Consider the following 13,974-nt stretch of genomic DNA (forward strand, 5'->3'; position numbering starts at 1 on the left):
CACCAATATCCCATTTCCTTATGACATTACCAGTTTCTCCAAACCTCCACAATAGGCGTGTCAAAGATCCGTCATGGGTAGTCAGAGGAAGTCGAGTCCACTCTAAAGATACACAAAGAAGCATGATTGTAGTCTTTTTGGGGCTTTCCAAATGAATGAGACTTTCCATAAAAAGTGATGCCACGATGACAAAATCAAGACAGCGGCTTTGAGGTCTTCATAAAATGACATGCCAGAGACTTGCTGGTGTGTGTTTCACTTGTCGAATCTTTCTTCACAGTTGTACATTGTCAAAGAAACTTCCCCTTATTTGGTTTCACCGAGTTCATTCCAGACAGCAGTTCCTCTGGGAGTGAAATTCCCCGCTAGATTTCATTCTCTCATCTGACACAGCCCTGGCATATCAAAAACATCACGCAGAAACTTTCTCTCTCTGAAAACGCCACACAGTTTTGAAACTTCTCTGAAACTCTACACTGATTGAATTAACACGTATACATTCAATTCTCGACTATCTCAAATCTTGGTGACAGATTGTCATCCCGGTATTCTGTGTTCGTGGGAATGAGACTACTCTAAAGGAGGTGGGGCGCAAAATTCCAAGAAACTACTGCCAGCGGATATCATGATCGCTTGCTTCCTTGATCACCGTTGGAATGCATCCTTCAAAACATTCACTCACGTGAGTCCAGAAACTTTCAAAGACACAAAGGGGGATGATGCACGTTTTCCACGGAAAGGATGGATAACAACAGACTTACCAGATTTGATTGGTAAAGAGGGCACCACGACAGTTTCCTGCACCTGTTTATGCTCACTGGTGGCTGAATGTCTTTCCCTGTAGAACTGGCTTATGACATCTTCAACTCAGAACGGTGTCGCGTTCTGCGTGAAAACGAAGGCAGTCACTGCGACTACAAAGAAAGATGACACTGTCCAGGGTGATTTTTCACACATCTCCATTCGGTTTGTGCTCACTGACCATCGCTGTGACAAGACAATGCAAATACCGCATTTGTCCAGTTGTGTCCTTCCAAGGGATTTGCACAGGCAAGGTGATACGTTTAGAAAGAGCTTATGACTGGATCAAATTAGTCTCACATCAAAGATTGATTTGTCCAAACTGTACTCTAAGACTAGACAAGATGTACAGACATGTATCACTAATGCACCATTGACTGCAACAGTAAATCTGACAACGGACGGTTCTACCTTCGGCAAGTTACATTGTATATAAGCTCATCAACTATCACTTTATCACTTGAGTGTAGGAACATTTGCCCACTTGTGTGATTGGGCAAGTGGAGTTCGAACAGAAATTCAAAACTGTAGCGTACAGAAATTTTTACTCTGCCTTTTATTGCACAATGTGTTATGACTATTCACAAGTAAAAATTAAATGCAAAAAAGAAAAATCTCTCACTGCCGAGCTGTAACCAAATTGCTAATTTTCTGTCGGGACTTCTGATTACCGTCATCTTTTCAAAGTGCCTGGATCTTGTAATGATCAGAGTTGCACTACTTTCGGATTATTGTGGACGCAGAAAAAGTAATCGCCACATTGCAATAACAACAACAATAACAACAACAAATTGCAGGAATGCAACTGGACATTGTTCCGGCAAGTAGGCCTATACACAAGCATATGTTACACATTGTGTATCGGGTATTATAAGGTATGGCACAAAATGTCACTTGATACGTACCGGTACCATACTGGAGCCTGAGTGCATCGTATGTTTCCTATTATGTACAATGTATGTGGATCTTCCCCGCCCCCCCCCCCCCCCCAAGAAATTGAATAAATAAAAACAAAAAATATCTTTCATATACCAGTAGCTGCTCAGACTATGGGCTCTCTCTAGCATTGATCAAAGACATGTCATCATAAAATGGTTACATTACAGACTAGTCCTAGGTTTACTCAGTCAGGTGCCTATGGGAAATGCATGTTATAGTAAAATCAGCTCGTGAAGTGTGGACCTCTGGTAATTAATACAATCTATGTGGTCTTTATCCACATTAATCGAATGTGAATAATTCTATCACGAATACTAAAATACCATGATCATCAATGTCGTATGCTGAATCAATGCACATCATCTGTAGCGGTGGACATAAGTACAGTTTCATACTAATAAACACAGTGCTCTGGGAGACGTTGTTGTAACAAACTTCATTCATCATTCACTGAAGTCTGATATTGTAGACTACATAGCCGCGGATGACATCTATGAGGATTGCAGACACGTAATGCAATGTGTACCCCTAGAAGGCCCTGTGAAGCCAGGTCAAACAAAAGAGGCCTCCCAAACTCTTGGAGGACTTCATGTGAATCCACTTGTGACATCGCCTGCTTTTGATAGCGGGCAACAGCGGATTGAGGCCAGTCTCTCTTGTGGGCAGCTAGGAAATGCATTTAAGAGAAAATCAATAGCATTGAGCTGCACCAGGCAGCAAGATACATGGATGCTGATCACTTAATTACAGTAGCATTGAGTGCCTGAATGAGAATCATTATCAGAAGGTGATACATGCGCACACACACATACATTGTACCACTAACAACAACAACAACAAATCTAATGGATAAGTAAACCTACTGAAGAGGAACGTTTATTTGGAATACAGGTAAGTGACTTGATCCGTCTCCTCCCCCTCAATAAGATAAAGGAAGAAAGAAAATGGAATGAGAGAACTCCATTGTACAATTGCCCCTGGGACTTTTTGAAACAATTTCCAGCTGATACATGGCTTTCACCTGCACAGGAAGATCTGCACACCTAACAAAGCACCCACGATGGAGCTGTGTAGGGCCTATAGGCCTACTTTGTATGGTTTATAAATGTGAAGTGTAGCTCATTTGAAGCAATCACAGTAATATCTACATGATCTAAATGCAAAAAGAGGTTAACAGGCTACCGTACCATGGCTCATGTGGCTTTTGGTATTAAAATACTAACCAAAATTCAAAATCTACATTTTACTGACCATTTTGCCACTGAAGCTATGAAAGATAAATATTACATTGTGAATACAAGCAGAAAAGTTGCATTTACAGGTTAAGCCAATCCTTAGTCCCATCTATGCATATACAGTGAGTGAGTGCAGCAGGGTTGCGCATCACTGAAGAGGACTGAATGCCACACAGCTGTTACATGGGCCAACATTGCATTCTGTTTTTAGCTGCAACATGTGGCCACTGCTGCTGAGGTCTGGAGTGACTCAATGGCAGTGCATGTGGCAAGCTGTAATTGGTGGTTGGGGGAACCCTTTTACCCGACAAATTCAGGTACGAGAAGATACTTCCAAGGAAAAGAGGGTACTTCGACTCAAAATAAGAAAAAAATACAAAAAACTCCACAAAGAATTCCTTCTCCCCCATCCCCCCTTTTTACTGACCATGTCAACATATCAACTATTGCATGTGATAGTGTCAGACACATAATGACTGTTGCAGGCAAGTGTAAGTCCTTCTGTCTGCAGCCTACGTACAGCATTCATCATAAATGGGACATTAACAGTGCAAAAAAGAGAAGGGGATAAATATTTTTTTCTTTTGTTAAAATATACCAGCCATACTGCTAGAAAAAGCCAGAAACTTTCCTGTGTTTCAGCAAGATATGTGCATGTGTAACATAAAAAAACAAAATAAAACACAAAGAATATTCAGGCTTTTTTTGTACATATGTAATTGCTATGCACAACTTGCCACTGTCTTTGAGTGCAAACAGGTGGGCTTGAGTAAATGTGGAGTGTAAATGCCCCGATTACCTTCTACTTCTTCCCATATTTCTTCTGACACTTACAAACAAATCAGCTGCAGGTGATAGTGTTAACATCTCTTTGTTTACAGCCTGTACTGCAGTCACCACTCACAGAAATGCCAGTACGAGATGAATACAAAAGGACGCGAGAGAGACAATTCTACATGTCATTTGGGACAAGGGGTCCTGCTTGGAATCCGACAATGGCATAGCGATCTCTCTGCCCCCTCTGCGGTTTTCCCTAGCCTACACAGATTAGTGTGATGAGATAAGGGCCAGACAATCATACTAAAACAGCAAAGTAGCAAATCTTTGTTTTCTTTTCTCTCCAAGAGGCACGATCTCACGTCAAAGCCGTGAAAACTGAGCCAACCGCAGTGAAAGGAATACAGTTTGCCTACAGACCACAAATCCTTCTTATTCTTGTCTATCAGCAATTCTTTCCTCTATTTTCTTTTTCTCTCTCTCTCTCTTTCTATCCCGAAGATGTTGTACAACCATAAAGTCTTGACTACACTATCACCAGCTATTACTTCCTCATCAAAGACATCCATTCTGCCTTTTCAGTGTTGTTTTCTTGTTCCTAAATCCATTCCTATAATTGTGCTCGTATCAACAGCTTTGTGGTCCTCTCTCTCTGTCTCTCTCTTTCTCTTCCCCTCTCTCTCTCCCTAAACGCCAAGCCCGCCTTTGAGGCAATTTTGGAACAAAGGTTATACCTCTTCACAACTATCAGGATATTGTGCACAGTTTGGCGCTTCGGATTGTTTGTGATTGTTGCGTCCGGCAAAGCAGAGCGTGGGATGCTAATGGTTTGACCTGGGCTGAACTGTGACTAGATAGGACATGGTGTTTGGAAAACTGACTACTGGTATGTGCTAGCCACCAGTAAAGATAACAGTTCTGACATACAAACCTAAGTATGGTGACAGTGATTACATTGATTTTTTTCTTTTGAACAAATGTTTGTACCTTCAACATTTGTAATGGATACTAGTATGCAATACTCTAGCATGCAGTCAATGTGACAACTGAGGCACAGTGAACTAGTAAAAGTAGACGCATTTAGTTCTGAGCAACAGGAACACAGATATATATGTAAGAGCTACAAAAGATTTCAACATATCTCTATAAACAACTTACTAGCAAATAAGTTACTAGCACAGTTTATCTACACTTCAAACAATTACTGTGCTACCTGAACTTTGAACTTTGAAGTATACCAGAGGCACACTCGACAGCATTATGAGGCATGCAGTAAGAGTGTGCAGCTGTTCAAGTATTAAAGGAGAATCAATGCGTCTCCATCAAGATCTGGGGCCTATATCGATCTTTGGAACAAGTTCATGGTGCACATTTAATTGCTAGAGATCTGAGGACAGCTTGGGAACTCAAGGTAATCAGAATAAAAAAGAAAGGCAGAGATTGATCGCAAACATGAGGCGAGACCTGAAAAGTTGGAACTTGAAGAAATTTTCACAGAATACCTTCACAACAGACAGGGCAGCCTTTTTTTTTTTACCAGACATTGGAAGGGGAGAAACTTGATAGCTAGCAAACAGGGCCATGTGAATCAGGAACATCATGGCCCCCAAGTCTAAAGGGGAACATCTATGTAATCCCCTTCCAGGGATCTTGGGAGGTGACATTGCCAAGGAAACAGTCAAGGTGAACCCCATTCCCCTGTCCCTCCACCCCCTCCCCCCACCCCCAATAAAAAAAACCTGGTCTTTCAAGGCAAAAGAAACATTTGTTAATGTGTATGTGAGGGGGGGGGGGGAGGCAGCCACATAGATTTCTACAAAGATAAGTCCAGACAACATGTTCATTCTGCAAGCTGCGTAGTCTTTGTCCATTTCAGCATAGACGAGTCCTCACATTCATATTCCTCTCTCTGCACACACTGGGGTTGAAATGTGTACAGACTTCTGGATGAATCAACTAAAAGTAGGCTACTGGATTATATAAATTATTGCAATGGATTCTGACTTTAATCTCTGCTTAAAGACCATATTATGCCCCTCTACTCACTGGTGTGTCACATACTGACCTTCAAATGCATTCTATCTTTATACTCTACTAGAAATCTGGCCCGACATTGGTTGTTTCGACAGCATTAAAAATGATGGCAAACAAAATGAGAATACCTGCACAATCATTCAAAATATTACAGTATTAACTCTTTCCTACTTTGCCTTAATTAGTCATGGAACAAATGATGACTTTCCATAGTACACTAGTTTTGTAGCAGGCCAGCTCCACAGAAACTATATCTTTTTCATTTGGAGGGAGGGAGGAATATGACAAACTAATGTAACAATACAGAAATTGGGTCTGGATTTAGACTAAGATGGAGGTAACACAGTAATAGTGTATGAGCATTCACCACCAGAAATGGTGTTTGTGCCTCATGCAAATAACTGCATACATACCTGGCTAGCTAACCTCCATATCACGGCAAAATGTCATGAGGTGCAAAGGTTGAGGTTGGAGTCATGGGAACGGGCTTATTCTAGATTCTGCCTGGAATGCTGTTGCTCAGCATTAATTCTTTTCTTTCTCTCAGCTCAACCCCCTCTTCCCTCCATCAAAACTGAAAGTTGTTTATACCGTGCGTTCTCCTCCCCTTCCAAAACCTACTTCTCTGCCCTGCCTCCCCATCCCAACCTCTTTCTCCTCCTCCTCCTCCTCCTCCTCCTCCTCTTTCTTCTCCTCCTCCTCCTCCTCTTTTTACCCCTGGCTACTTGCCCTAGCTTCTTCTGCCCTGAGCTACTTTGGCCCCCTCATTTTGTACCTCTTCCTCTGCGCAGTCAATCTAGTTTTCGCATGCATGTTGCCGGAAACCCATCCCAGACGATTCCTGGGATTAATAGCATCATTTCACGGCACATTCCTCCGTGTTGTTTTCAAACGTGGCAGACATGTAGTGTAGAATATCATACCCAATTGCACGCTACCATACTGGACGCTTAGTATTTCCTTGCCACTTTCTCTGGTTATATTCTATGCTTGATGTCATAAAACATAGCAGCATAAATGGAACATGTCCAAAGCATACAATGAACAAAAGAGTTCACTTCTCGTAGCAATTGATAATTGCGATCTGTGATTTTTCATCAAATTTGACAACTACTGAAATTAGTAATTTGGCCAATTTTTTTCCATGAATGTTAATGTATCATTCATAGACAGACACCCCATTTTAAATGGTGTTTGTGAACAGTACAATAATAACATTGATAATGATGATAATGATAACAATTGAAATATCATTCTGTGCTCTGGAGAACGATGCGAACACTGGCAAGGCCCATAAGTATAACACTTGCCTCAAACGTGTTCATGTTGTTCTCCTGGGCACACAACGATATATAAACAAATCAGAGCATAAAGAAATAAGAATAATACAAAAAAATATATATAATAGTGTCAACAATAAAGAGATTGGAATATATATTGTGTACTTCTACAGGTAAAGGAAAGCTGTTTGAAATTCCGAAACATGGAAACGTCCATACTTAAAATTTCATCTTCTATGAAAATACTGTGCTGAACCTGTGCAGCAATATTACCAAATATTTTTCAGGGATCACACAGTAAAATCTGTGAACAAAGAAACCAATTATGACTATGAGATGATAAACAAAGTATTGGTACTCTGCAACAGACCCACAACAAGGCAAAAACTGCTGTACATAAATACGTTACTTTCAGCAAGATAGCTCCAATCACAATAAGACAACACCCTTCATTTTTTTTTTTTTTTTGTAACATGTAAATTACCCAATCATTTCCTAAATATTACATTTTGACATGGGTAGCCGGGGGTTTTACAGGAGAGGTAATGCAGGTATTGTATGTCCAATGGCACAGCTCCGTCATATCGCCTCAGTTCTATTCTACATGTACCTCTTCATCATGCGATACTTTTCACAGAGGAGATACAGTACCGACAGGCTGTTGGTGTAATCCAATCTGGACATTACTGGTGACCATGCTGCCAAAGAAGGATCCAGTAGCGTCACATTTCTTTAGAAAGGAAGCCATCTGCGCCCACACCCCACCCCCCAAAAATATATAAAAATTCTGACGGATATATTGCAAATATATTTCACTCATCTGATGGTCACTCATAGACAAAGGTCAAGGACTTATATCAATAAGATTGAGAGGAACAAAAAAAAAATGGAAAAAATTGACAACTTTATGTGTCTTCATTGAAATGTCACAGGAAATACGAAGATTTTCCTTGATAAAATCATAAAATAGATAATGCAAATCCCAGAGTATGAAAAAAGTTTATGTGTGTTAATCGCTATTTCATATGTAAGAGCGCCATGAGCATCATCATTGATGGACTTTCAGCGCTTTATAAGAGGCCACTATTATTAATGCATGTCTTTGATATACTTATGCATGTACACTATATTTTCCATGGAATAAAATGCTTTACAAGTACTGTAGTAATATGCTGCTAAGAGGAAAGCACAAGTAAAGCACGTTGGAAAAATAGATTAAAGTTGTGCAGAACGAGAGAGAGAGACACACACACATGCACTGAAACAGTGAGAATCCAAACTCCATTCCGATTAAAAAAAAATATAAGAGGATATACAATCTTTTGTTACATTCCCGCCTCGTGGCTGTCAGTTTGAAATAAGCTGAGCAAACAGTGGCAGCTTGGATAGGTTTAGCTACACAACTGATATGTCAGAAAAAAAAGGGGGGAAAAGGAAGAGGAGGAGAAAAAAAAAGTCAACAAAAGGAGGCAAAGTCCTGTGTCTGCCATATCACAATGGACATAATATAGCTTGATTCAACAGTCCCGCGCTATTGATTTCAGTACACCATGTGCTCCAACTACTATCGGTATGTACACTGCCAAACATGCATTGACTCCCCCCCAGCCAAAACGCAGGAATGCTCGTGTGAAAATGCAACATGGGACATTCCGCACAGCTACTCACATAGCGTGCGCCATGTTGCATCGATATAACATGCAGTGCGTGATCCGCCATCATGAAGTGCGGCATCAAGCGGACTTAAGACTGAATATAGAGTGATACACACAGGATTGTCTCTATTCTGAGTCGCAAATGAGGAAAGAAGAAATATAGTTATTGTTGATAGGTAGTGAGGCAATGTATAATGATGGTATCAGTGACGATATCAAAGTAGTATCAAATTAATTAGTAGCAGTTGTAGTAGTTGTAGCAGCAGTTGTAGTAGTATGATTAGTTGTAGTAGCAGTCACAGCAGCTGCTGTCATTAAAAGTCGTGGCAGAAAGAGAGATAGTAGCAACAGTCAGAGGAGAAGGGGTTAAGTGGTAGTAGTATAAAAAGGAGTTGAGGCAGTAGGAGAAGTAGTAGTTTAGTTGTAGAAAAAAAGAATAGCAGTAATAGTACTAGAAGCAATAGTTGTATGTAGTATTAGCATTACTTGGTAGTAGTATTGGTAGTAGTAGTAGTGGTAGTAGTAATGGTAATAGTAGTAGCAGTAGTGGTAGCGATAGTAGTGACAGTAGAATAGTGGTAGTAGTGATAGTAGTTGTGGTGGTAGAAGTGGTGGTAGAAGTAGTAGTAATAGTAGTAGTAGTAGTAGTAATAGTAATAGCAGTATAGTAGTAGTAGTAGTAGTAGTAGTAATAGTAGTAATAATAATAGTAGTAGTAGTAGTAATAGTAGTAGTAGTGGTGGTAGTGGTAGTGGCAGTGGTAGTTGTTGTTGTTGTTGTTGCTATTGTTGTTGTTGTTGTTCTTAACCTGGTGAGGACGAGTCCCGAGTATACTCCGGCAAGTGTCGAACATGGGTAATGCGTGTTGCAGCAAAATAAGCCCGTCCTCATAATATACGGGGTAAATGTTGAAGCAGTCTGGCATTAGTGGAAGTGGAAGCCGATAGTGGAAACATGGAACAGGTATTGGTAATAATAGTAGATGACATTAAACTCAGAGAGAGAGTGATGTCATGCTTCAGGATCAAACTCTACCCTGGTAAGATTTTATGCAATACAAACATTTAACACACAAGAAGAACTGACATATCAGTACACAAATAAAGACAACAACCTAGATGTGCAAGGGTGCACAGATATTTGAATATAATTGCAATATACTAGTATATAATTCAACCATTGCACAAAGACACAATGCCACAATGACAACTAAATATCAAGCAGTGCAAATCACCACTGGGATGAATAATGCCTGTGTAAATGTGACATAATATCTAACTTCGTTTTTCAAATATCATGTACAGGCTCACAACAAATAAATGATAATGTAGAAAATAACATAAAATTGACTTAACATCAGAGAACTAATGATGCGTTACAAGAAATGCAGCCATATGATATTAATACACATGTAAAGTCAACGTCAATGTCGATCTACAACATAATGTATGTAATAATGGAAATCAGAAGTGTTACATTGTCACACCAATTGGTTTGCCACAAACTGTACACAAGCTGAGAATAGCCCGACACACACAGCAGACAGTGTGTAAACTGGGCGATGACTAAAGCTATTATCACGACTCATTCAAATTCTCTTACATTTGTCTGCTTCTCGGCGTCCATGTTTGCATTCCAACCGCGACGAGTTGACAGCGATACTTCCTCCTATGCCGCAAGATACCCAGCAAACATGGGCAGTGTGATATCTACAGTGAGGCATCAAAACGGACGGGGGCGAGATATCATACTATCCCCCCCCCCCCTTTTCCTCGACAGAAACAGATCAGCGCCAACTTTATACTGCTCCTACGCAACACACGCATATATCATAAATGCATACATCATTGTATAGGTATGAGCCGCAAGTAATAGTCGGAGCTGTGTATTATATATATATACCTCTTACGCTTAAGTAGGCCAGCCCCGGAGCTGTTTGACTGAGTTCTGAAGCCAGAGAAGCACAGACAGTATAGTAGTGTGAGAGGAGTTGAACTCCATTGCAGAGATGCAACGGTTGACTGCCATTCAATAGCCTTGCTCATAGGGCTTTGAAGAATGCCCACGCTACATGCTTTTATTGCCACTCAAGAGCGACACTTCAACCAAAGAAATACAGCACTAATCTACAACAGGCAGAACAAAACAAACAAAAAAATTATCTATCTCTATTCCTCACTCCCGCTCCCTCTGTATCTCTCTCTCATTCAGAGGGCATTAATGGGTAACTCTGGGTTAGTGATATCGAATATATAAATAAATGCTGCTATAAAAACATGAAGTATATATCCATTCACACTGGTTTGTTGCTGTAGTGTTATGGTAGTAGTTTGAAGTGCTGCTTATGTTCCTGCCATGAAAACATGGCCAATATCAACACAATTAATTTTTGCCCCATACAAATACTTTACTTGCCAAATAGTTTATTTCAAGATGTGCTGCCACACTTAAAGTGACGATAGTGTTCATGTATTCCATGGAATTTCTACAAAAACAAAATGCCAATGCCCACATGAAGTTGGCATGGCCAGTGAGCTTGAGGTCAAGTCTTGGTCATTGACTTTCAGAAGTGACTGACCACTTTTTTTTCATGACCTTTATCCAATTTTCATAATTTACAGGACTGGCATAGGCATGAATATTTTCAGCTAAATATTAGCATCTCATCATCCTACTTCAACCTTTCAAAAATGAAAGAAAAAAAAACACCAAAAAAAAACAACAATATGTGAAGGTCTTTCCCTAGTTGATTATATACCTTTCCAGAGGTAAATCTACCTACAGTATCAATTTTTATACCCAAATTTACAAATCACTTTCCCTGGTCAGCATCTGTCAGGTAATGTAAAAAATTAACCTTCTACAACTCTGTTTTGAACAATGTGGTATTCAACTGTTTGACACTCAAGCAAGAGCCAATGTGGGGATCTACACCTTCTACAATTTTGTGGATGGTGTTCTACCACTTACTGTTTGACTTTATGCAGTCAAAAGGTCACAGATCACACACAATTTGGGTTGCGGAATCGTTTCTTTTTTTTAAAGAAATCTTAGAGACGGGACACAATTTAGGGATACCTGGTCCAATTTAACATTCAAGAAATCACAAAACATGAGTTGCTCGGACTAGGTGTCAACGCTTTTGTGGATATGAGCTTTGGAACAAGATATCCATCCATAATTCTGTTCAAATAATATAACAAAAAAGGAATTCATTTTTAATGTCCAACACATAGAAACTCTTACTTTGAGGCTATCTTGTTGTTTCTACACTGTGATCAGATGAACATGACATGTAAAAACCAAAACTTCCAGTTACTGTGTATGTCGGTGGTAGTTTCTTTGCAGATTTACACAACCTACGCGAGAAAAAGAAAACATGCACCATAAGGAAGAGAAACCTTTGGGTCATAAATTTATACTAATATTGACCTGATGGTGCTCACCGCTAGCATAATTACCCATGAAGAGCTTCTCGTAAACTAATTAGGTGATGGCCTACTTGACTCTGTGCAACAAGTCTTCAGCTGAAACAGAATTCACCATTAATCACAAGGAATGAGCAATGGCTCCACATATTCGAACACGTCCTGTAGTGATGTGCAAGTATATCAATGCAGTAGTTCTTTTTTATTATGAGTGCTTATTCAGTTCTAAATTGGTAATGGACAGGCCATCTATTGCATGGTGAGGATATGCCTGTTCAAATGATCAGCTCCTATTCTGGAATTCTTGATTCAACAGTTGCATGGATAGACTGAATATAAGATTTATTGATTCAATTTTCTCCAAAACATTTTGTTTGTGATCAACTTCATTATTTGAAAAATACACTGTACACAGGAAACTCCACATTATCATTTTCCTTCTACAATTCGTATAAAATCACTGCTGTCAATGCTGGCAAATACTTCAGTATAGTGCTATACAAACAACACAAACTGATTTGAAAAGATTTTCCCATTAGGGTGCACATTATTACATTCCATTATACTACCATGCACACACAAGATATTACATGATGAGATCAACCCCTTTCAGTATGTTGTACACAATGTCGGAGTTGCCAGTTTCAATCAAATGCAGTCTTATTCAACAGGAAACGTTCATTCTTTCCATTCCTTTTTTTCTTCTCTTTTTTTAATCACGCGGCAACACTCATTCATCCGCACTGCAATTGATACTGGATGAATGCATTGGGGGTGAACTATATATGATAAGGATTTAGTCTGCAACAGTTAAACGAGAGTATAAAGTCCACCTGGGTGGAAGTTGAACAACATGGCTTTATACTATCAGCAGTATCGAAAACACAGGTAGGCTCTCGACAGTAAAATGCATTGACAAACTTCAGACAATAGACACACCTGTTATCTGTATTGTCAAGCAGAACATACATGTAGACATGTTCATGACAGCTCAAACCAGGGACATTTGTGACATCTTGCTTAATAGGAAAATCACCTTTACCATAGCAAGCAGACTGCATACACATGTAGCTCAATACAATTGATACAGCACTGCACCTTGAGATTAATGAATAAATAGATAAATAACAATATGAACGAAATGCCACCATTGTGGAGGAGGTTTTCCGGACATTTCTCAAAGAATCTCCAGATAACAAACCAGAGACCACAGACAATAGAATCACGTATCTTCACATCTTACTCATGCATTATTGCAACAAAGACATATGAGGGTTTAATTAATCTTTTTGGCAAGGGGAAGTACTAAATATTACTTTCAGCAGTGTTTATTCTTCAACCTGTAAACAATGCTTGCCTGTGTTTTTTAACAGGACACAATACGTCTTTCTAACTCATAAAATTTACGCATGATATACCAGGGCCCCGTTTTATCAAAAGATATAATCGATTATAAATTTCTTTACCACACAGGCTGCCATAGACTTACCATAGAAATACCATAGAAATCAACTATATAATCAATTATAACTCTTCATAAAACAGGGCCCTGATCTTCATGATAACTCATATATTTATTGAAATCAAAATCTTAAAAAAAAAAAAATGAATGACAGCAATGTGTCAAATATCGTAGCATATGTTCCATCAAGGCACATGCCAGACGAAATGTGTTTTTCATAAATTTTACAGACTTCTGCACCACTGCATGTTGTTCCCACCAAATCTGCCAAATTATCAGGGACTCCCATCCCATCCGAGCCTAATTAAGTTGGCCTGTTACAGGAGACTCGAGAGAGGTGGACGCTGGCCTCAATGCGAGGAT

General features: G+C 39.6%; 1 protein-coding gene across 1 annotated transcript in view; it reads right to left on the reverse strand.

Annotated features, from left to right (window-relative positions):
• Positions 1-10,705, reverse strand: part of LOC139721705 (uncharacterized) — an 88,747-nt gene extending 78,042 nt beyond the window's left edge. The window contains exon 1 of the mRNA XM_071633034.1: positions 10,324-10,705. Coding sequence (XP_071489135.1) covers positions 10,324-10,347 — 24 coding nt within the window. The 5' untranslated portion in view covers positions 10,348-10,705. The remainder of the gene's footprint in view (positions 1-10,323) is intronic.
• Between the last annotated feature and the right edge of the window lie 3,269 nt (positions 10,706-13,974).

Source organism: Diadema antillarum, unplaced genomic scaffold (assembly GCF_040938485.1).
Source record: "Diadema antillarum isolate AM-2024a unplaced genomic scaffold, OU_Dant_1.0 scf00000147, whole genome shotgun sequence".
Taxonomy (NCBI): domain Eukaryota; kingdom Metazoa; phylum Echinodermata; class Echinoidea; order Diadematoida; family Diadematidae; genus Diadema; species Diadema antillarum.